This window comes from Myotis nattereri (assembly GCF_964212035.1).
Source record: "Myotis nattereri genome assembly, chromosome: 1".
Classification (NCBI taxonomy): Eukaryota; Metazoa; Chordata; class Mammalia; order Chiroptera; family Vespertilionidae; genus Myotis; species Myotis nattereri.
This window is the reverse complement of record NC_138075.1, coordinates 111,836,643-111,860,757: the sequence shown is the minus strand read 5'-3', so window position 1 is coordinate 111,860,757 and position 24,115 is coordinate 111,836,643. Positions and strand designations below refer to the sequence as shown.

At 43.1% G+C, this 24,115-nt stretch overlaps 1 protein-coding gene across 1 annotated transcript in view; it reads left to right on the top strand.

The window, feature by feature from the left end:
• NEO1 (neogenin 1) overlaps positions 1-23,487 on the top strand; it is a gene marked incomplete at its 5' end in the record, with an annotated part of 191,045 nt that extends 167,558 nt beyond the window's left edge. Inside the window, 6 exons of the mRNA XM_081102054.1 lie at positions 1,704-1,942; positions 2,509-2,601; positions 6,550-6,708; positions 11,313-11,576; positions 19,920-20,056; positions 21,091-23,487. Coding sequence (XP_080958180.1) covers positions 1,704-1,942; positions 2,509-2,601; positions 6,550-6,708; positions 11,313-11,576; positions 19,920-20,056; positions 21,091-21,174 — 976 coding nt within the window. The 3' untranslated portion in view covers positions 21,175-23,487. The remainder of the gene's footprint in view (positions 1-1,703; positions 1,943-2,508; positions 2,602-6,549; positions 6,709-11,312; positions 11,577-19,919; positions 20,057-21,090) is intronic.
• Positions 23,488-24,115: the final 628 nt, after the last annotated feature.

Here is a 24,115-nt window from a genome sequence, read left to right as displayed (position 1 = left end):
CCACCACAAAACTTCTTGAATACTTATCTATACTCATCTGTTCTTTCACTGCCTAGTCATGCTTTAATTCTTCCCAATCTGAATTCTGCCCCTGCAGCTTTACCAAAGTTGCCTCTTCTGCATTTCCTCTTGAATGTCTCAGGCACTGGAAGATCCAAAATAGAATTTATAATCTTTTCTGTCAAACTTGTTTCTCCCTCATTATTCTCCCCCATTAGTAAATGGTTTAAGCCAGAAACCTTGGCATCATCCTTTATTCCTCTTGCTTCTGTTCTGCTGCCCCACCTCACATCCGTTTATTCACCAAGTCTTGTCATTCCTGACTCCATTCCCACTGTCCCCAGCCACTATCAGTTGTGGCTGAGGTTATTGCAGCACATCCTAGCTGGTCTCCTATTCTGTCTCCTACTCCTTAAATCCCTCTTCACACCACAGTGGGTGTAAATTTTTAACTCAAAATTGATATGCTTACTCTCCTGCTTAAAACTATTTAGTGGTTTCTCATTATTCTTGGCATGCTGTAGAAGCCCGTTAGGATCTGACCCCTGACTGCCTTTCCAGCATCCCCATGGGTCACTGCCTCCACCACTTGGGACTTGGTGCAGTCCTTCTACGATTATACTAGGCTGTTGTTCTCCACTGCAGGACTTGGACATATGCTGATTTCACCCCTTGGAATGCACCATCTGTCTTGCCCCCTTAGGGTCTTAGCTTAAATTTTACTTCTCTTTCCTGGTTTTTCCTGTCCACCTTATGTTCAACTATTAAGAGGTTACTGTAATGCTTGGCATTTCATTAAACTCAGAGCATTTTAACATAATCTCCAATGTCTGCCTTCCTCACTTGACCACAAGTTCTGAGAGCAGAGCAGTCCGGCACAGAGTCTGACATACAGTGGGTCCCTAATAAATGCTTACTGAATGTGTGAGTGAGTGGCATAATGGAAGAAAAACTAAGGCACAAAGAAGTAGACACTGTCACCTACACTCTTGACGTTACCCACTTGTTAGTCCTAGTTTGGGTTAACTAAAATGTTTTTCAAAGAAAACAAGCAAACTCATAGAGACAACATAATGATGGTTACCAGAGGGGGAGTCTGGTAGGGGAGGAAGAAAAGGATAAAAGGGGTCAAATATATGGTGATGGAAACACTGGACTTTGGGTGGTGAGTACACAATAGAGTATACAGATGTCGTATTACAAAGATGTACACCTGGAACTTATATAATGTTATTAACCAATGTTACCCCAATAAACTTAATTTGGAAAATAAGTAAAAATATAAAATAAAGTAAAATGTTGTTCCTCCCTCCTTTATAAGCCATAGATACTATTTTTACTTCATTGTTATATTTTTGGTGAATCTTGTCCTTTCTCTGTTGACTGGAGGAACCTTCCTCTTTAGAGATTATTTGATTTTAAAATGCTGCCCAATCTCTTGATACTAAAAAAAAAAAAAAAAAATTTACAAGGCAACATGCAAATATGCCTTGTACATATGTCCAAATACACGTGGACAAAGGGGAGATCCATTTACTGCTCCCAGAAGGAAACTTCCTGCCTCTGGTTTTCTTTTTGTGTGTTTTTAGTTCTGCCTTTCCTTGAAGCGTCTCACAGAAGTGCCGTTTTAATCATTTAAACCATTTGACAAATATGCTTAAAAGAGTTATTTGAAAAAAAAATCCTTTTAATTTTGTGCCTAGGAAACGAGCTGCTTGTAAGTCAGTGAACGGCTCCCACAAGTACAAAGGGAACGCCAAAGATGTCAAACCCCCAGACCTCTGGATCCATCATGAGAGACTGGAGCTGAAACCAATTGATAAGTCTCCAGACCCGAACCCCATCATGACCGATACTCCAATTCCTCGTAACTCTCAAGATATCACACCAGTTGACAATTCCATGGACAGCAACATCCATCAGAGGCGGAATTCGTACAGAGGTGCAGGTTTTCCCAAAATGTTAAGGGACTATTTTCATTTAAATCTTTTCCCATTTTATCAAGTTGCCTTAAAACTTGGTGGTTTCTATACAGCTGAGATTTAAAGAAGTGTGTATTATGGATTTGGTCAACAACTGATGAAGGATACCTAGCTTGTTGTGGGGGACAGATTCTATACCTTTTAGATCTTTTAGGTCTCTCATTGGGCTTCACCAGCTTGGGCTTCAAATGCTACTCAAGCATTTGAGACAACCTAGCCCATGTCTATGCATTTCATTCTGTCCTTCAGTCCAAGTCCAGCTGTCATTGTGGTATTCAGAATGCTCTTGGTCTGTGTGCTCTTACAGACACCACAGTGAAGCATGGTAGGCAGCATTGTGTCAACTGTATTGACTCTCAAAAGGGACTCCTGTAATGCACTAATGATCACTTTCCTCTTTATTTCACTTCCTGCAGAAACACCTTGTCCCCATTTTCTTGTTTGTGTATTCCCCACTAGATATGTTTTACTTCTGAAAGTGGCCTCGGGCACATGCTTATAACCACCCTTCATATTTGATGTCTAGGTCATGAATCTGAGGACAGCATGTCTACACTGGCTGGAAGGCGAGGAATGAGACCAAAAATGATGATGCCCTTTGACTCCCAGCCACCCCAGCGTAAGTTTAAAAGTGTCTCTTTCTCTAGTATTGTCAGTCTAGTCAGTCATGTTGGGGACCAATTTTGAATGATCTCTTTGACTTCACTCGATCCTGACACAAAACCGTTTTGGCAACTTGAGAGAAGAAGTAGCAAAGAGTTGCCATATTTTACAATTAATATTATTGAGACTAGCTCCTTTAATTATAGGGAAAAGACACTACAAAGCCAATTTCCCAGTCTCCCAGGAATAGGGAAGTAACTAATCTCCCTAAAAGTGCAGAGCTTACCTGGCTGGTGTGGCTCAGTGGTTGAGCATCGACCCATGAACCAGAAGGTCACAGTTTGATTCCTGGTCAGGGCATATGCCCTGGTTGTGGGCTCGATCTCCAGTAGGGGGTGTGTAGGAAGGCAGCCCATCAATGATTCTTTCTCATCATTGATGTTTCCGTCTCTCTCTCCCTCTCCCTTTCATTCTCTGAAGACAATAAAAACATATATTTTAAAAAGTGCAGAGCATTTCTGCAGGAGAAATGGGGAAGCATCTGTCCAGGCTTTTTAGGCTTCTGGCACACATTCAGGGTTAATAGGCACCTGTGGAATTTTTTAAATTATTAGACCGGTATTTTAGAGGAAGTTTGAGGTTAACTGTATGGAGGTGGTGTTCGTTTTGTTTGTTTTAAATCCTCACCCAGGACATACATAGAGAGAGAGAAACATCAATCAGTTGCCTTCCACATGTGCCCAACTTGGAATCAAACCCACAACTTAGGCTTGTACCTTGACCAGTGCACAGGACAACGCTCAACCAACTGAGTCACTCTGGCCGGAAAACAGTATGGAGTTTGTAAAGCAATATTTTCAACCTTACTTGACCTATGCCTCACTTTGATAAGCTTAAAAGTTCCTCAACCTCCTATAATAATATTTGAAATTCAAAATAAGTTAAATATCATGATTAAAAGCCAAAAAGTAATGGGATAAACCGATGTTTTTCAAACTAAGCCTTTTAAGACTAGCTGTTCCAGTGGAGCCAGCCCCCTGTTCCATCCTAGAATAAAAGCTACCTGCCTATCAGTATCAATTTTACAAACTACTTGATAAATGGAAGTATTTGCTCTAACCTGGACAGTAGGCTAGTAAACCTCAACACTGTCAGATACCTAAATTCAAATACCTAAATTCAACTGAAAGCGTCAAATCCTGAAAGATCACTTTTCAGTTTTGACCCAAATGAGCTTTTGATTTTTAATTTATTTCTTAAAAGATGTCTCATTTTAGAATTTTCATCCATCTCTTTGTCAGTGGTGTCAGAGATTTAAATAATCCCAAATACCATACATGCACACAGGTACACCATGGCACCCTGTACTTGGGAACTGGTAGAAGATGTGAATGTCTGTATGCGCACACACTCTCTCTCACTCATTCACTATGCACAAACACTAGGCACTAGGTACTAAAAACCAGCTTTGAGAGAGTAAAGGCCAGTTCACGAATAGGTCATTTCTGCACAATATACTTTTTGCTTACGGTCCATGATGAAAGAAGGACCTGCACTTAGAAGTGTGCAGGGGAAAACCATGGTTTCCCTCTTACAGCAGGGCCCCAGGTTTAAAAATGCAAATGTCCCAACAGAATAAATGAATCTATTCCAGTTGCTTTTGATTATAAGAAGATGGTAGCTTTACTGCTTATGTGTTTGTTTTGTATAAGACGTTAGGTCTTACCTGACTGGCTTATTTTTAAAACTTGTGAAGTTTTACTATTCTTATTCGTAGATTTGATACTTTTAAATACATTAAGGAGAAAAGATAGGCTGTCCCAGTTGACATCATTCCTTTTTCTCCTTTTTTTCTTTTTGTAGTGAAAAAGTATGCATAAATTTTAAATATTTAATTTGTGCCTCAAATAGTTGGGTGGGTGAGTGGAATCTTTTAGAATCTGGTGCCAGGTACCTAGAATACTTTGATCTTCAGGTTTTGAGATCCCCTTTTCTCTACACAGCTACAGCCCTGGAGTCTTCACCCACCAGCCACCTGCTCTGGCTTTAAATGGCTGAGCACTTCTAGGAAGGCCTTGCCCAGCAGCATTGGGTCTTTATTCAGCCAACAGATAATGATGGCTACCTCTTGTAGGCAGGCACTTTCAGTTACTTTATTTGTTACTTACTTCATTTGGAAAGACTGGAAATGCCTTTAGAAAGAGAAGGTCAGTTTTTTTTTCTGTTGTGAGAGTCCTCTCTATCCAGAATATTTTCAGATAGCTAAAAATCAGGAGGCTTATTCACCTCTTCCTAGCCTTGATCGGGAAAACACTGATTCTGAAGCTCCTGCTTGTGAATTGGTCTTCCCTCCCTTAGAGGAGATGCTGACTCTCAAACTGTCCTGCTTTTCCAAGTTGTGTTTTATTCCAAAGGACCACCTGAGCCCCAGGCCTTGAGGGGGCAGTAAGAATCCAGGGTCGCTGGTCAGTTGTGCCACCTGCTTGTTTGCAGGTGGCCAGGACAGGAGATAGCTGGAGAAGAAAGGCATCTGTTTTATTGACTGGGATTTCCTTCCAAGGTAATGTTGAGTGGCCCCACAAGGATCCAGACAGATCCTTGGTGACAGAAGACATTTTCATAGACTCCAAAGGCTATAATTGAGTTTATCACAAAGTTCATGAAGCCCTTGCTTAGGAAACAAAAGATCTCCTCTGTTTCCGGTCACCCCTACCTATTTGCCTGTTTGGGGCTTTTGAGCTGGTTATCTTGATCTTAAATATTGTTTCTACAACCTAAGGAAAGTTAGTTGCAAACTGGACTCTGGTTTTGTTTATTTCCACCTCTGGGATTGATAATGTAGCCTCATTAAGTAAGAACTTTGTCTTCATAGAATGTTGTATATGAAATATCTGTGTGGAACTTTGGATTTGTTAGCTAAATGCAACAAATTGAATTCCTTAGCCAGTATGGGAAGGAAAAAGGCAATTAGGAAAGATCCATGTATATTTTAAAATGTGAACGGATGTGGCTGAGCTTCCAGGCTGAAAGTTGTAAGAGAATGTTCTAGGCTGAGTACTGGAGTGGACCATAAGAATCAGTTCCATTTGCATTCCTTTTAAGATATGAAAACTGACTAAACAGCTACTCATTCATGCAGCCTAAGTACCTATTGCATGCTTCATTCAACAAGTAAGAAAAGGCAATGAATTAGGAATATATGCAAAAGAGAAGGACTTACATCTTTCTAGCATGAGCAAAAAGCATAGAAACCTAAACCATCATTTCTTTGCTTATGGATTTACATTATGTGACATATTCAAATAGATATTTTTAATACCTCATATAATCTATGTTTATTGAAGAATTAGAAATGTAAACAATAGAAAAAAATTTTTAATCCTGATCACTCTTCCCTACAAGATAATCACCATTAACATTTTATTATTATCTTGTTGTCATTGTTAATCCTCACCTGAGGATATTTTCCCATTGCTTTTTCAGAGAGAGTGGAAGGGGGGAAGAAGAGAGCGAGAGTGCAACATCGATGTGCGAGAAACACATCAGTTGATTGCCTCCCCCACTTGGCCCAGCCGGGTGTGAGGAGCGAACCCACAACCCAAGTACATGCTCTTGAATGGGAATCAAACCCACAACCCTTGGGTGCACAGGCTGACACTCTAACCACTAAGCAACACAGGCCAGAGCTCACTGTTAACATTTTAGTATATATTCCTCAGACTTCTTTTTCTGCATGTAGATAGATAGACAGGCAGACAACGTATGTACATGAGTGTGTTGAATTTTTTTAAAACAAGTGTAAAATCCATGGCTGATTGTCCATATCCAGCCTGCTGCCACCAAAAAACCAAGGGAATGATTGCACTGTATGGGAGGGAGAAGGGATGACTTTGCTCTTGAACTGTGATTTGTGTGTGTCTGTGCAAGCATGTTAAGCATTTCTCTGTCTTGTGTTCATTCACAGCTATGATTAGTGCCCATCCCATCCATTCCCTCGATAACCCTCACCATCATTTCCACTCCAGCAGCCTCGCTTCTCCAGCTCGCAGTCATCTCTACCACCCAAGCAGCCCATGGCCCATTGGCACATCCATGTCCCTTTCAGACAGGGCCAGTTCCGCAGGTGAGAGACGAGCACTGTGTCCCAGGTGAAATCTCTCCGTGGGTTGGCAAGCTGCAGGGGGAAGGACTTGCCCGCTTAGAAGGGTTTAGAGGTTTTCTCAGTGTTATACATTTATCATGACATTGCTGTTCCTGACTCAAATTTGTTTCTGTAACATTGACCCAACTTTTCTCCCAAAGTTTTAAGTGCTCAGTGTGAGTCATTTTAGTAAAAACACAGCAACTCTAATTACATAATCATGTCTTCTTCCAACAACTTGTATTTTAATTGAGTTCTATTTTCAGTTAATTTTTTTTAACCCTCCAGTTTGAAAGAAGATTCATTCTGTATGATTTTCAGACATTGGAGGTCGACTTTGCCTGTCAGTCGCCTTAATGTTGGGAGGGTTCATAGGGCAGCCGTAGGTGTTACTCACAGGAGGTTACATGATTCTGCCAGGGAGCAGAGTAAGAACAGCATCTGAGGGTGCTGAGGCCACATGGGGCTGGTGCATATCGTAACCATCAGTTGGCGTAGCGGGTTACTGAAATGAGAGGGCTGCACAGATAGGAAATTAGCCTAACAGTCTGCAGTGGGTTTAAAGAAACACATTGCCAGAAAAACATTTCCCAGTTTGGAAACCTCAAGAAGCATCATCAAAACAGTTTTATGGAGGAAATAGTGAAAGTGAGGGGACAGTAAATGGAATAGATATGATTATTCATCATTAATTGAAAATTAATTTTCACCCTCTCAGTTTTAAGGTACAAATCTAGTAATGGCTCATATATGAAGCATACTCTTTCTATCACTTGAAACTTATCTGTTAATAGTTATGATGTTATTAGTAGAACTAAATGTTGGTGGTTCTGGAAAAAAAGAGAATTTCAAGTGAATTCCATTTTAAGAGAACCTCAAAACTTCATGCTAGAAGTTAGGCTTGCCAGTAGCATCCCCTCTCCTTTATATTTTGATCAATTATAATCATACCCAAAACATCAACTGAAGATCAAGGCTTTATTAAGGGATGTCCAGTAACTCCCAAAGTTATCTCCTCCCAAACCTTTTCTTGGCTTGGAGAGTGCTGCTGGAACTCATGTCTAAAATTGGCCTTCCTGCTATCTCCCCCAAATCTGAGTTTGGGATTCTGCCTTTAGGGAAAGTGCACTGGAGGCTGTATGGAGAACCGAAATCTGCCTCACAGATGTGGTCTCTGATACAACAGCAACCAGAAAGCCACCCTCTAAACCTGCTTTTGGAAAGCCATTTTGTATCCTGACCCTGTTAAGGCAGATGAATCTCACACACTAGGCAGTGTGTAGTGAGGTTGGGGGGTGGGGATTGGCAAGAAGCCTGGCAGCTCCCACCCAGCCCTCATCCTAGTGGTGGTTCAGTTGGTGGAAGTTCCATTCTTATGGACTTAGGCAGAAGTGAAGAGAGGAAAAGTAATGATTTGCATTATGAAAGGGTTATTTTTCAGTGGCCAGAGGGGATAAATAAAGGTGAAACCAGTGGTAGAGTCACTGAAGATGTAGAGCAAGCATGTCAAACTCGCAGCCCACGGGCCGCACGTGGCCCACAATGAATATTTTTGAGGCCCAGCTAATATAACGGTATGTAAGAAAAAGTTTCATACTTAATTTTTACAATATTCTGCTATACATAATTATTTATAATGAACTACAACGTTCGCTAATGACCCATTACTGTAATCGTGTTGCATTCATTTCCCTCCACTAATACTAGCAGCAAATATTTTAATAGCCAATTGCCATGCCATTAGTCTTGTACTGACTTGTTTGGTGTGCGCAACAGGAAATATTTTGCTTTCGTAGAACAAGAAAAATAGATTTATTTGCGTTATGCTTATTAATTTGTGCAGTTATTCAGAGTCTGGTAAGTTAATGTTCAAGAAAAAATATTAATTTTTATTAAAATGTTCTATTATTTCATGTTAACGAATACTCATTTGTTTCCGCCCTTTGTATTCAGCATATCTCTATCGAAATAAACCTACGTTTCTATGAAAATTGAAACTTTTGTTTTTTTGCGGCCCACATAAACTTAAACCTTGTTTATATGGCCCGTGTTAGCCTTTGAGTTTGACATGCTTGGTGTAGAGCCAAGTATCTACAAATGATCGCGTTCTCTTACTGCTATGCTTCCCTGAGCTCTGGAACACAGTGCTGCGCTGCCGCCAGCCCTGTGTGTATGGGCTGGCATGACTAGACCCTGACCAGGGCAGTCCTGCTAGTGAGCACTTGCTGTCTCTTGTCCTGGAACATTTATTATGTCACCACTACTTGACATAGGAAGAGCACTTTCCACTTGTCCAAGTCGATGGGCAGTGTGAACTTTGTGTGTCTTAAACAACTCTGGAGTCGGCCCCTCACCAGCAGGAACTTGTGTTACAGCATAGTTTTCTTTATTTTATATGCACAATCTCAGGGTGTGCCCACTGTATTCTCGGAGAATACAGGGTGCCTGGTGCCCTCTGGAGCTGTACAGTGAAGAACAGCACTGACTCGTGTAGGCAACCCTCTGTTACCTTTTCACATTTCCCACCACCTCTCTGGCCTTCAGAAGCTTATCAAATTAAGGCAGTGGAGGCGGCCAAGGCAGGTGTGTGTGCCCAGAGTGACCTAAAATATCTGCCAGTGCAGGCTGACATGGTCCCGGCTGAAGCCTGCTCTCTCTCCTAGTGCCTGCTCCCACCCTCACCAGCTCCCTCCAGGCCCAGGTCACACCTAGCAAGCAGACCAGCAGCTCCCAGCTGTGGGCGTGGCTGGCTTAAGCAAGCACAAAAAGTAAAATCCTCAGCCTGGTAAGGTTGTCATGACCAGGCTTTCAGCACTTGAGGAGGATGTTGAGTCCCTCATCCCTGGGACCCAAGACCTTTAAGCTAAGGGGTAGCTCTCATGACTGGCATGGCCTATCTCTTGAGAGCCCAAGGGAACAAAATCATTGCTCCCTCAGCAACAGTGGCAGGGAAATAGGTTGGATTCTGCAGGTTGCTCATGCATTGCTGCTTAAAAGGGTTATTATTTTCTTTTTTAAGGGTGAGAACTCTAAGAGTCAGGGGAGGACCTCCTTCAGGCTGCCTGAAGCAGCTGCATCCAGCGCTGGTGTCCTCCAGGCCCCTCCCTGGGGTACAAATGGTGGTTTGCACCAGCTCCCATTGTTCTCCTCATATGGTCTCTCTTGGCCTTGGTGCTGCTGCCACTCCTGCAGGGTCAGGAGAGGGTGGCATTGGACATGGAAGGGCAGTAGTGTGTGGTGGATCAGAAGGTGGGCTTGTGAGTCCAGCCAGGGATTCAGATTCCTGCTTTACCTGTTCTCACTCTGTCCTAGGGTGAGGCCTAACCTCCCAGTGCCTTCTGAGTTACTCTGAGGATTGAATGAGCTAACAAATGCAAAGTACTTCTCATAGTCCCTGGCTCAGAGTAATCACTCAGCAATTTACAAAGCAAAGAACCTTGTTCAAGCCTTCTGTTTAGCACTTTTCATAAGGCTTCTCAATTAATCTCCAGTGAATCTTATGTTATTCTTCCTGTTTTATAGGTGAAGAAACTGAGACTCAGATTTGGTGACTGCCAAGTTCACCCAGCTAGTATGCCAAGATTAGAGTCCCGGTCTATCTGATCCAAAGCCAGTGCTTTTCCACCCCACTACGCTGCCTTCCAGAACAATGACCCTTTTTTACATATTTTGAAATTGTTACCATGTTCTTCCCAAGTCTTCCCCTTCTCCAGGCTGATCTGACCCTATTTCTTTCTCTCGCCCCGTCGCCCTTCATATGCATAATCCTAAAGCTATGTGTAGACCTCTGGACTAGTTGGTTGTCCAGGTCTCATTTGAGCTGTGGAGCTGTTGCTCTGGTGAGGCTGTGCCTAGTCCCCTAAGGGCAGGCAGGGCCTGTAGCATTGCCTCTCCTATGGTAACCACCCGGCCTTGCAGGCAGAGCTGGTACTTGTCCAGTACCCAGCCAGCCTTGGTGACTAAACATGTTATCTATGAAAGTCACTAAGACTATCAATCAATGAAACTTTAAATTTTCTTTTATAATTATGTCTTAATAGCTAGTACTCTCATGAACCTTTTTTTAAAATATGTTTTGGTTTCAGAGAGAGGAAGGAAGAAGGAGAGAGGGATAGAAACATCAATGATGAGAGAGAGAGACTTCGATCAGCTGCCTCTGCACACCCCCTACTGGGCATCAAGTCCATAACCCGGGAATCGAACCATGATCTCCTGGGTCATGGGTCAACGCTCAGTCATTGAGCCATACCTGCAGGTTCATGGGTCAACGCTCAGTCATTGAGCCATACCTGCAGGGCTCACAAACCTTTTTATGTGCTCCATAGTAAGTACCGAACAGAACTTTAAATATGTAAAATTATGACCACTTACCTGTTTAGCTGAAAAAATTCCAGGAACTGGTTGACAGAATTGTTTGGAACTCTTAGATTAGTCCATTCTTCCTTAGCCTTGGCAGAGGTGCTCATCCAGGGATCTCAGTGCTTACTGAGCTGCTTTCAGGGGCCCTTAGAAACAGCCAGAACTCGGGGATGTACATATGTTTAATGGGTTTTAAAAATGCTAACATCTAGACTTTCCTGCTATAGAATCCATTCGAAATACCCCCAGCACTGACACCATGCCAGCCTCCTCGTCTCAGACATGCTGTACTGATCACCAGGATCCTGAAGGTGCTACAAGCTCCTCTTACTTGGCCAGCTCCCAAGAGGAAGATTCAGGCCAAAGTCTTCCTACCGCCCACGTTCGCCCTTCCCACCCATTGAAGAGCTTTGCTGTGCCAGCCATCCCACCCCCGGGTCCACCCACCTATGATCCCGCGCTGCCAAGCACACCATTACTGTCCCAACAAGGTGAGTGAAGACAACAGCACTAGAGGGACCCTTTAGCTCTGGCTTATGGCAAAAATCACCTCTTGTTTAAAGAATAATAAAGCAAGTACCCTTCAAGCTTCTCCCCTCTCAGGGAGGGTGTGGGCTTTCTCCTGTGGGAACTGTTGTGGACAACATTCGCGAGAATAAGACCACCGACTCCAATTAGGTCTTAAACAGCAAGCGAGGATTTATTGAACTGGCCAGTGCCTGCCACAGGCTTTCTCCTGTAACAGCCCCGAGCTTTGTGCTCCGCAAGCTTTTATCCCCAGGACCCACAAAAGTCCTTGATTTACAGTTACAAGGGTCTGATCAGGACCTTGACGCGCCGATGTCTGGGAATGGGAGACTTGGAGTTATGCCTGGTTACCTATCCTTGACCCCATCCTTGTTAAAATTTTTTTACTGACATTCAATTCATCACAGAACCAGAGACTAACTGGCCGGGGAGTGAAGGCTGACTTTTTATAGGTTGTTTTGGGTGCAGGATCCTTGGTGGTCATACCCAGTGGCATGACTATGAGCAGCAGATAAGCATCTGCTCAGCCTCCCAGAATGGCCTCCCTCCACAGAGTCTCTACAAGCCAGAGGAGGGGCGGGAGGTCAAGGATTAGAAACAAGGGAGAACCTTAGGAAATGAATTCCCTGAGTTCACATAGCCAACTCAAAGTCCTCTGACATCAAAGGCATGCTTTTCCCCTACTCTTCCATAGTATTATCGATTACAATGGTTTGTTTCAGAATAAGTCAGTGGTTTCCAAGCTTTTTAGTCTTAAGACCCCTTTATACTCTTAAAGGCTGCCAAAGACACAAAAGAGCTTTTCCTCAACATTTACTGTATTATAAATTAAAACAGAATTTTTTAAAATAATTCTTTATTGTTGAAAGTATTACACATGTCCCCCTTTTGCCCCCATTAACCCCCTCCAGACCACCTCCCCACCCCCGCCCCAGGCCTTCAGCACCTGTGTGTGTGTCCATGGGTTATGCATATATGCATACAAGTTCTTTGGTTGATTGCCACCCACCCACCCTCCCCCGCCTTCCCTCTGAAATGTCGCACTCTTAAAAAACAGAAATTTTAAAACTATTTTATTAATTTTAAAATAGCAATACATCTGCCCTGGCCCTGTGGCCCAGTTGGTAAGCCAAAAGGTTGCAGGTTTGATCCCTGGTCAGGGCACATATGGACATATGGGACACAACCAATCAATGTTTCTCTCTCTCTCTCTCTCTCTCTCTCTCTCTCTCTCAAGCCACACACATACATCCTTCTCCCTTCTTCTCTCTAAAATCAATAAAACATCCTTGGAAGAGGATTAAAAAACAATAAAAATAGCAATACATCTATCATATTAAGAGAAATAGCATATGTTAGTGAAAAATAACTTTTGAAAAGAAAAATATAGTTAGGAGTGACATTGTGTTATATTTTTGCAAATCTCTTTAATGTCTGACATAATAGAGGACAGTTTCATTCTCCTACCTGCTTCTGCATTCAGCCTGTTGCAATATGTTGTTTTGTTTGAAGTATAAGAAGAAAAATCTGGCCTCACAAATATATGGTCAGAAAAAAGGAAGAATATTTTTATAACTTTTTTTTCATATAACTGCAGATAATTTTTGATATTACAGCAAAACTCAGCAAGTTGTAGTTTCTTACAGTTTTATGTGTAATGTGGAATCAGAAATCATCTCTGCTCCATTAAAATCCATCTGTCTTGTACTTTGAATGCATGATATTGAACATACCACACACATTAGTCATTTGGAAAATGTTGTTTTACTAACTTGTACATATCTTCCAAATCTTGATATATCTTATTATATAATATCTAAAAATACATTCATTAATATCACCAAAGTCTGTTAATATTGGGAAGTTCTCAAATTCATGGTGGCAGATCTGGTCGGTGATTAGAGTGTCAGCTCACATACCCAAAGGGTTGCAGGTTCGATCCCAGGCCCTGGTCGGGGCACGTGTGGGAGCCAACCAACCAATGTGTCTCGCACATTGACGTTCCTCCCTTTCTCTCTCTCTCTCTCTCCCTCGCTCCCTTCCACTCTCTGTAAAAATCAAGGGAAAAAATATCCTTTGGCGAGCATTAACAAAAAAATCAAAAACTCATGGTGGCAGATAGATGCAAGGTTTTATTTCTGGGATCAGTTGTTACTTTACCTCTTTAATTTCTGATTTTGTTTATTTGGGTCCTTCTCTCTTTGCTTCTTGGTAAGCCTAGCTAGAGGTTCATCAATCTTGTTTATCCTTTCAAAGAACCAGCTATTGGTTTTGTTAATCTTTTGTATTGTTTTTTTGGTCTCTATGTCATTTATTTCCACTCTGATCTTTATTATTTCCTTCCTTCTGCTTATGCTGGGCTTTTCTTATTGCTCTCTTTCTAACTCTTTGAGTTGTAGGGTTAGATAATTTATTACCATTTTTTCTTGTTTTTTGAGGTAGTCCTGTAGAGCTATGAACTTCCCTCTCAAGACTGCTTTCACTGTGTCCCATAGATTTTGTATTGTTGTGTTTTCATTGTCATTTGTTGCCATGATGCTTTTTATTTCTTCTTTGATCTCTTTGGTAACCCAATCATTTAGTCTCCAGGTGTTTGATTTTTTTTCATTGTTTTTATTGTAGTTGATTTCTACTTTTATGTCATTGTGATCTGAGAAGATGCTTGATACGATTTCTATCTTCTTGAATATGAAGAGACTTTGCCTGTGTCCCAATATGTGGTTTTTCTTTGAAAATGACTTGTGCACTTGAGAAGAATGTATATTATGTGGCTTTGGGGTGAAATGTTCTGAAGATGTCAATTCCATCTGATCTAGTGAGTCATTTAGGATTGATGTTTCTTTGCTGATTTTTTGTTTAGAGGATTTATCCAGTGTTGTTAGTGGGGTATTAAAGTCCCTTACTATGACTGTATTGCTGTCAATCACTCCTTTGATATCTTCCAGAAGTTTTTTTATGTATTTGGGTGCTCCTGTATTGGGTGCATATATGTTTACCAGAGTTATATCTTCTTGTTGAATTGTTCCCTTTAGTATTATGAAGTGGCTTTCCTTATCTCTTATTATGGCCTTCACTTTGAGGTCTAATTTGTCAGATATAAGTATTGCTACTCCAGCTTTTTTTTCATTTCCACTTGCCTGAAAAACCTTTTTCCATCCCTTAACCATAAGTCTATATGAGTTCTTTGTTCTGAGGTGGGTCTCCTGTAGAGAGCAGATATATGGGCCATGTTTTCTTATCCACTCAGCTACCCTATGTCTTTTGATTCAGGCATTTAATCCATTTACATTTAAAGTTATTGATAGGTAGTTGTTTGTCACCATTTTTATTCTTTACGACTGTGTTCCCTCTTCCCTTCCTATTCTTTTTACGGCAGACCCTTTAGCATTTCTTGCATTGCTGGTTTGGTGGTAATAAACTCCCTAAGTCCTTTTTGTCTGTGAAGCTTCTGATTTCACCGTCAGTTTTGATGGATAGCCTTGCTGGGTACAGTATTCTTGGATTCAGACCCTTGCTTTGTATGACTTTGTATATGTCATTCCATTCCCTTCTGGCCTGATGTGTTTCTGTTGAGAAATCAGTCAATAGTCTGATGGGATATCCCCTGTAGGTAACTTCCTGTTTGTCTCTGGCAGCCTTTAAGATTCTTACTTTGTTGTTGGTTTTTGCCAGCTTAATTATAATGTGTCTTGGTGTCCTTCTTTTTGGGTTCATCTTGTTTGGGACTCTGAGCTTCTTGGGCTTGTGTGAGTTTTTTCTTCCCAATATCAGGGAAGTTTTCTGTCATTATTTCTTCAAACGAGATTTCTATTCCTTGCTCAGTTTCCTCTTCTTGTGGAACCCCTGTTATGTGGATGTTGTTTCATTTCATGTTGTCCCAAAGTTCCCTTAGGCTCCTCTCCTGTTTTTTAAGTTATTTTTTCCAGTTGCTGCTCTGCTTGGGTATTTTTTCCACCTTGTCTTCTAGCTCACTGATTTGGTCCTCTGCTTCTTCTGGTCTACTCTTGATGATTTCTATTGTGTTCTTTATTGCAGCAGTATCATTTTTCATTTCTTTTTGGTTCTTCTTGATTTCCTCTTGGTTCTTACACATATTGTTGAGTTTGTCTTCCATCCTTTTCAGCGTCCTTATGACCACTGCGCTGAATTCTTTCTCTAACATATTGCTTGCCTCCATTTCATTTACTTCCTTTTCCAGTGATTCCTCCTTTTCTTTTGTATGGGGGCTGGTCCTTTGTCTCCCCATGTTCACTCTTCTCAGGGAGTCTGGTTATGTAGTTCTCTCTCTCCTGCATTGACTTAAAGGCACAAAATACAAAACAAAAAGACATAATGCACAGGGCACCAAACACAAATATATTCACGATACCAATAGCCCCAAACAAAGGTGACCACCAGAGAAAAGAGAATTAGGAGAGAGAAAAGAGTGCAAAAATGATATTGAGGATAGGAAAAAATGTAAGAGATAAAAGAAAGAGAAAAAAAAAGAAGGGGGAAAAATATATGTATATAGGGAGAAAACTCAAAAAAACAACAGTAAATCCAAAAAATTCAAACAACAAACACCCTGAGATGAATGCAAACAACAAGTAATCCAAAAATGCAAACAACAAACACCAAATCAAGAAATACCCAGCTGAATCTGAGGAGACAGAGCTTATTTCTAAAAGGTTAGGTCATGGAATTGAATGAATGGGAAAATGGCCACAATTCAGTATAGAGGAGGTAGAAAGAGAATGAGTGTATAAGAAGAAAAGTAAAAAAACAAAATACTAGTACAAAAAAAAGAAAAAAGAAATTATATATACATATATATATTAAAAATACATATGTAAAAGAAAACTTATATATATACTAGAGGCCCGGTACATGAAATTCATGCATGGGGAGGGGGTGTCCCTCAGCCCAGCCTGCACCCTCTCCAATCTGGGATCCCTCTCACAATCCAGGACTGCTGGCTCCCAACCACTTGCCTGCCTGATTGCCCCTAACTGCTTCTGCCTGCCAGCCTGATCACCCTCTAACCACTCCCCTGCCAGTCTGGTCTCCCCCAACTGCCCTCCCCTGCTGGCCTGGTCACCCCCAACTGCCCTCTCCTGCTGGCCCTGTTGCCCCTAACTGTCCTCCCCTGCAGGCCTGGTCGCCCCTAACTTCCCTCCTCTGCCAGCCCAATCACCCCTAACTGCCCTCCCCTGCTGGCCTGATCGCCCACAACTGTCCTCCCCTACCAGCCATCTTGTGGCGGCCATCTTGTGTCCACATGGGGGTGGCCATCTTGTGTGTTGGAGTGATGGGTTATTTGCATATTACTCTTATATTAGATAGGATATATATATATATATATATATATATATATATATACACACACACACACACATATATAGGTATATATAATTATTCTTTAATCTGTCTATGTATTCATCTATTATTGGAAAAAGAGAATAGAGAGTAGATAGGCCTGAGTTGAGATTGGAATTAATTAAGCTATTAGTAGAAGAAGAGAACAAGCAAGGAGAGGAAAAACAGAAACAAAAAAAAAAGAAAAAAATTGAAGAAAAAAAAACTTAACAAACCAACAAGACAGAAAGAAAAAGGAAAAATATTTGGCTAGTGAAGAAAGAGAAAAGAGAAGTGTGCATGGACTTGGAGCAGGGGAGAGGAAATGAGATATATGAGTAAGATCAATTTTTAACAGGGAGTAAAAAGAAAGTATAGCGAAAAACTAAACCAGGAACAGGGTAAGAGAAATAGGACGAAAAAGGGGAATCATAAGGAAGAGAGTGTTGGTATAAAGGAATAATTGAGATGGAGTAAAATAATGCTAAAAAAAAAAGAAAGAAAAATAGAATGTAGAACACTAATCCCAAAATAAAATAAAATAAACAATAAAACTTTTTTAAAAAGGTAAAGTAATAGTAGTAGTAGTAATAATTAAAAATAAAAATATAATAAAAATAAAATCAAATGAGAAAAAAAATTTTAGTTTCTTAAGTAAAAGATAAAAAATAAACAAGTGAAGTAGTGAAGGTCATTCACTTCCTCTACTGTTCTGCCTGGCATGTCTGTTTACTGTCAGGTAGTCAGCACAGTGTTGAAGTTCCCTGTGATCCACAGCTCCTCTGTGTCATAAGCCACAACCTTGTTTTCAAGCAGGTGGTATCTCTCTGCTCACTTCGTTTCTCAGCCTGCCTTCAGTTGTATTTACACAAGAGTCAATTTCTGACACAACCCCTGGGTGGTGGTGTTTCTGTATTAGTTTCAGGGACTAAATGGCTCCTCTACCCAATGTTTACACTCTTCTTTCCCTGCTGCACTTAATACTGGGTTGGAGGGACAACTGACCCAGAGCCGGTTTCCTGCTCCTCTCTCCTTATTCTGATCCCCAGTATCCACAGAAACAACTTTCCCCTGCAGTCTTGGTGAGTGTTTTTGATTGGAAGATCCCATGTACTGGGCTTAGCATGCAAAAGCAAAGAGGTAAAAAAAAAAAAAAAAAAAAGAAAGGCAAGGGAACTGCACCAACTCGTGTCTTTTTCACCTGTCACTGCGTGGCCGATATAGAACTTCAGGCTGCCTTTCTGGGCACAGTTTCCCATGGCTGTGGGCTTATATCTAGAGCCCATAGAGCCCCCCTCTGGCAGCAGCCCTGTGGACCCCCTTCCACATTCGAGGGCTACACTGACCCCAAGGGCCGCGAATTTGGTGGGGGGCAGTTTCCCTCTGAGACTCTAGTGCCCCCTGCGCACATTTCTCCTCCAACCTGGATCCCAGATCACACCTCTCTCTAGGCCAGTGGTTCTCAACCTTGGCTACACATTAGAATCACCTGGGAATCTTTTTAAAATCCTGATTTCTTGGCCTCATCCTCTGGAAATTCTGTTTCTTTGTTATGGGGTGGGGCCACAACATTAGTAACGAAACAGAATTTCCGGAGGATGAGGCCCAGAAATCAGGATTTTAAAAAGATTCCCAGGTGATTCTAATGTGCAGCCAAGGTTGAGAACCACTGCTCTAGGCGATCTCTGACCTTTCCATCCCCGGATTGCCTCACCAGCTGTGTTTAATTTGCCAATTCTGGGTGGATGTTATTTGATTCAGCTGTTCCTTCTATCTGCTCTGTGAGAAGGTACAGGGCCCGTTCGTGTATTCGATGCCACTTTGTCTCCCCCTGGACAAACTTTTTAGGTGCCTGCAGCCGGGGAGGCTGGAGTCTCGGTGTTTGTGGCTTCGCAGCTGAGGCAGCTGGTCCCTGGGTGTTGTGGTTGTAGGGTCACGGGAGGTATCCGAGGTCTCCCCGGTTGAAGGTAAGGCTGGGATTCCAATCACAGCCGCTCTCTCCTTCAATATGGTGCGGTCTCTGTGGCGGCAGAGCCGGTTGCTCCGGGAGAGATTTCCACAATAGTAGAGGCTGCCCAGCCAGGGGAGCCTGGTCCACCAGTCCCCAACAGTCCTGCGGAACATAGCTGTCCCTCACTCACAAATACAGACATGCCCCGCACGTCCACATACTCTCCTTTCGCTCTCTCACTCACACTATCTTGCTGCCTGTCGTTCCATCTTATTTCTAGATGCAGGGTTTTAAAAACTCTTAATTTTACTTGAAATTTAAGTACTGTCCATTGTTTTTCTTGAAGTGACTGGCTTACTTCATTCACTTTCTAGAAAATGTCTGCCAAATGCTCAAGTCCATGATACAAGTGATAGTATAGCTCGAAACCCCGGCTGCCCAGGGTGTCTGGTGGGAACAGCCCTCCCACCTCGGTGTACAGCAGCAATCCTGTGTGCATACTGTCCACTTTGTCATATAGAATATTTAAAAGCTGTGTAATCAAGGTCCATATTTAATAAAATAATTTTTACTGTTTCATAAAGAATGATGTTAAACTGCTTTTTAAACTTCAAGTGTGTATCAGTGAGTGACTTTACAGTTTGGGGCCACTGCCTTCACCTGTGCTTGGGCTCTAGCAGTTTTATGTCCTGTTGCTTTTGTACCATCAGTGTAAGGGCAAAAAATACCATAGTATTATTATCAAAAGAGTTTAATCTACCATATATCCTGCAAGGGGTCCGTGGATCACTATATTTGAGGCCCACTAGACTAGGAGGTTAGTTTTCTAAAGCCAAATGGAATATTTCTTCTGGCCTCTTGGATGCCCTGCTTTCTCCGTCCTTCCATCTTGTTCCAGGTCCTTCTCAGTGCTGGATTGCTCACTGGGTTTGGGTGTATCCCTCACTGGGTATATCCCTTCACGAGGTCTGGGTGGAGCAAGCTTAACTACACACCTGACAGTGCCCTTTCCCCTCAGCTCTGAACCATCACATTCACTCGATGAAGACGGCCTCCATTGGGACCTTAGGAAGGAGCAGGCCTCCTATGCCCGTGGTGGTTCCCAGTGCCCCCGAAGTGCAGGAGACCACAAGGATGCTGGAAGACTCCGAAAGTGTAAGTTCATGGGGCCATCAGCCCAGCCAGATATCCAGGAACATGTCCCAGGACCTGAGTGTGCAGGTCCCGTTGATGCTGTGCTGGCCCAGAGTATGAGGCCGGTTCACTCATTCACTCCATAGACACGCTTGACAGAGCATCTCTCTGAGCCAGAAACTGTGTGGAAGCTTCGATCTGCTTTCTCTTATACTCACGCTGATGTATCTTGGATTAGCTTATCACACCAGCCCAGCTAGTGATTTTTTTCTCCCCCACCCACTGCCACCCTCCTTTTAGTCTTCCCTCTCTCTCCCTCCCTTACCCCCCCTCCATCCTCTTTTCTTGGTTTGAGTCATCCACAGCTTCTTTCATCCTTCAGTCCCATACTTCCTGACCTTTTATGAGCAGGGTGCAGGAGGAGAAGGTGCCTTAAGTGGATGCTTTCACACCAAAAATCAACAGGGCCGCCCTAGCTGGTTTGGCTCAGTGAATAGGACTGAAGGTTCCCAGGTTCGATTCCAGTCAAGGACACATGCCCAGGTTGTGGGCTTATCCCCAGTAGGGGGCGTGCAGGAGGCAGCCGATCAATGATTCTCATCATTGATGTTTCTATCTCTCTCCCCCTTCCTCTCTGAAATCAATGAAAATATATATTTTTTAAAAATCAACAGGACCTCTCCTTGATTTTTCCCTCTTATGTTCTAATAAATACGTCTAACTCCACATTTCCAAGTACAGGACTCTTTAAAGAGGAAAGCTTGGAGCCCAGAGATTATGGGACATACTGATTGTGACAGAGACCTAGACAGACTTGAGCATCTTGTGACCCTGGACAGAGTCGGAGGAGAGGCATTTTGCATTGTGAAGAAATGAGTGGTTGCTGGCTTGGCGGCTCAGTGGCCTTGGCACCTCCTTCAGTCTGGCCCCTCTGGGCCAGCGGGGTTTCCATCATCTAGTCTCTCAGGGCACTTTGCAGACTCTAAGGCTCTCTCTGGGCTCGGCTTCTGGATGGCTCCTCGGGTCACACCCAGTAACTGTTCTCTTTTCCGTAGAGCTATGAACCAGATGAGCTGACCAAAGAGATGGCCCACCTGGAAGGACTAATGAAGGACCTTAACGCCATCACGACAGCATGATGTCCTTCACCGGGACATGACTCCAGAACTGAGTCTAGAAGTCTTGGGACTCAGCTTAGAAACAAGGAATTATACAGAGGATGAGAGACAGCACTTGAGAACACAGCGTGAACACACAGACAAGCCTGTGCCTCGTGGGGCTGCTTCTGGTCGGCCCGGAAGAAGCCCACGTCGAGGCAGCTTCCCTTCACCTGCTGGCACACTGCAGGACCGGGCACCATGGGCCAAAGTTTTATATCGAGGGAAGAGGCAAGAAACACAGCCACCCTTTCACTTTGTGGTCAGGCTGTGTCTGTGCTATGACTGCATCGCCTTTACAGAGTGTAGACATTGGCATTTATGTACAGTTTTATTTGCGTCCTATTTTACCTTCAGAAGAAAAACACTATCAAACCAAGGAAGTCGTGGTGTTCTCCACAAGTGGTTGACATTTAACTTGTTTGAATTATGTATGGAAAGTCATCAGCAGCGTGGGTTGTTCCAGGGGTTGGCTTGTTTTTTTGTTTGTTTGTTTTTAATTATGAGTCATTGCATCTTCTACCAGCTGTTAACCCATCACTTTGAGGGGGGAGGAAATGTTGCATTGCTGTTTGTAAGCTTTTTTATTATTTTTTAATTATAATTATTAAAGGCCTGACTTTCTCCTCTCATCACTGTGAGATTACAGATCTATTTGAATGATATGTAACATTGAAAGAACTTGTTTGTTGCTTCTGTGCAGTTTCAGTATTGGGGTGAGGGGGGAGGGGTGGGAATAGGAAGTGGAGGGGCTGCTGAGTTCCTGTGAGTGTTTCTATTGTACTTTCTTCAAGAAGCCTGCGGAGAATGGAAGCATCTATATTATTGTCCTTTCCTGGCGTGTCCATCTCTATTGTCACTAAATTGCAACTGGAGTTTCATGTGGACCTAGTTAAAAAATTCTTCTGTGCAATAGGTGGGTTCGAGGATTTAGCTGCCCTGTGTCTTGGTCAGATCCTGATGAGAGTGCCATGCCGAGCAGTCAGGGACTGTACACCCACTTGCCAGAGGTGTTGTAGACAGGGCAGCCCTGCTCCTGGGTGGTCAGAGAACAGGGTGAGCCTTTTTCCTGCTTTTGTCATCTGTTCCCACTGGGAAAGTTGAGGGTTAAGGAAGGAACTTGGTTTCCACTTAAGACTCCTTGCTTCTCTCCAGTTCCTGTCCTTAGCCAGCCCAGCTCTCCCTTCCATGTTGCAGGGGCTGCTTTACCCCTGAGGCTCCCACTTCTTTCTGAACGTGGTTCTTTAAGTAGCAGCAGACAAGGACAGTGGTGAGGGGCACAGGAGGCAGCCGCCCCTCCTCCATCCAGCAGCTCAGCTCAGCCCCTGGTTACAATGGGCGGCAGGAGGTTTCTGAGGTACACTGCATGGCCTGGCCATACACAGAAGCCTTTGCCTTTGCAAATAATTCTTATTTTCTTTTTCTTAAAAGGGTAAGGAGCTGAGATGTTGGGTTGTTTTTTTAATATTAAGAATATATTATGAAAAAGTACAGGACAGCCCTTCAGGCATTTTCCCCTGTTCCCCAGCAAATCCCCAGGAGAATGTGGAAGGCAGTATAGAACAGCGGTCACGAACCGGTGGTCTGTGAGGTCCGAAAGGTTGGTGACCGCTGCTCTAGACGATGAACTCTTTGTATTTATTATTTTGGGGCAATGAAAAGTGCAGTGCTGGAACTCCTGCTGGCGCGCCCCTGCTCACAGATGGTGCTACCAGGCAGGGTTCTGCGAAGCCAGTGCACTTAACTGACCCTGAAAAGAGCACTCCGGCACCAGGCGGCTGGTTCCCCAGGAACTGTCTCACCTTCGCCCAAAGAAACATATGCTCGGTGTTCAGGGCATTTCCTCCCATGAATCTTAAGACCTGTTACCTCAGGACCTTGGTACCTGGACACTGCCACAGAGCTGGGGCGGGTGGGGACTATTTTTAAATAAAGTAACTGCTCAAAGTTGGGGATTTTTTAGAATTAAGAAAAAGGAAAGCTATTCTGAATTGCACCTTTTCACAATTTAATACATTTTCTTACATTTTCTGTGGTTTTTTAAACGAAGCCATTGTATGTGTTATAATGTCCTAGGTGAGCAGCTGCTCAGCAGCTTCCTTCAGGAGCATCTGGGACAGATGTGTCTGCGCCTTGCTGCCTGCGGGGGCTCTCAAGGGCTGCTGGGACTACTTGCTGTACACACTTGTTTGGCCTTTTCTGTAGTTGATGCTGTAAACTATGGCTTTTTAAAAAAACAATTTCATGTTTTTATTTAGTATTGGAATTCCAATACACTTTTTTAAACCATTCAAACTCTGGTCAATGCGTTATTTTCCTTTTTCCTTAAGAAAACAGAACTCTGGGTTCCCTGTTTCCCAGCCTCAAGTTGACTTCACCATTTCCCTCACAACTATAAAGGCAGGAGTTCTCAGGGCACCATGGAGGTATGGCCAGAGAGCCAGGAGGCTGCAGGCAGAGGTTACCCATTAGCCCCGAAGATGAGTCGTATCCCCACTCCTCACTGCTGCCCTGCAGGGACTGAGCAGCCTGAGGAACCACAGGTGACTCCTGTCAGCCCAGCAGAAAAGTGTAGCCACTGTTGAAGGGTGTGTGAGCCTAATCCCTGCTGTGGCGGTGCCCTGGGCAGCAGCTGATGCTGTTGGCACAGGACAGAGCACCCACGCTAGCCTGGGCCTTCCCATTCCCAACCCTCCTCTCTTGGATGTGTGATGCCTAGAGCAGGCATCTACAAGGAGTCCCTGCCTTCCCAGGCTGCCTCACCTGACTGCATTTGCTCCATGCCTTAGCTTGGGCTGCTATAACAAAAATACGTTGACGAGGTCTTAAGCAGCAAACATCTATTTCTCACAATCCTGGAGTCGGGGAAACTCGGTACCAGAATTTTGCAGGTGTCTGCTTCCTGGTTCATAGAGTCATAAAT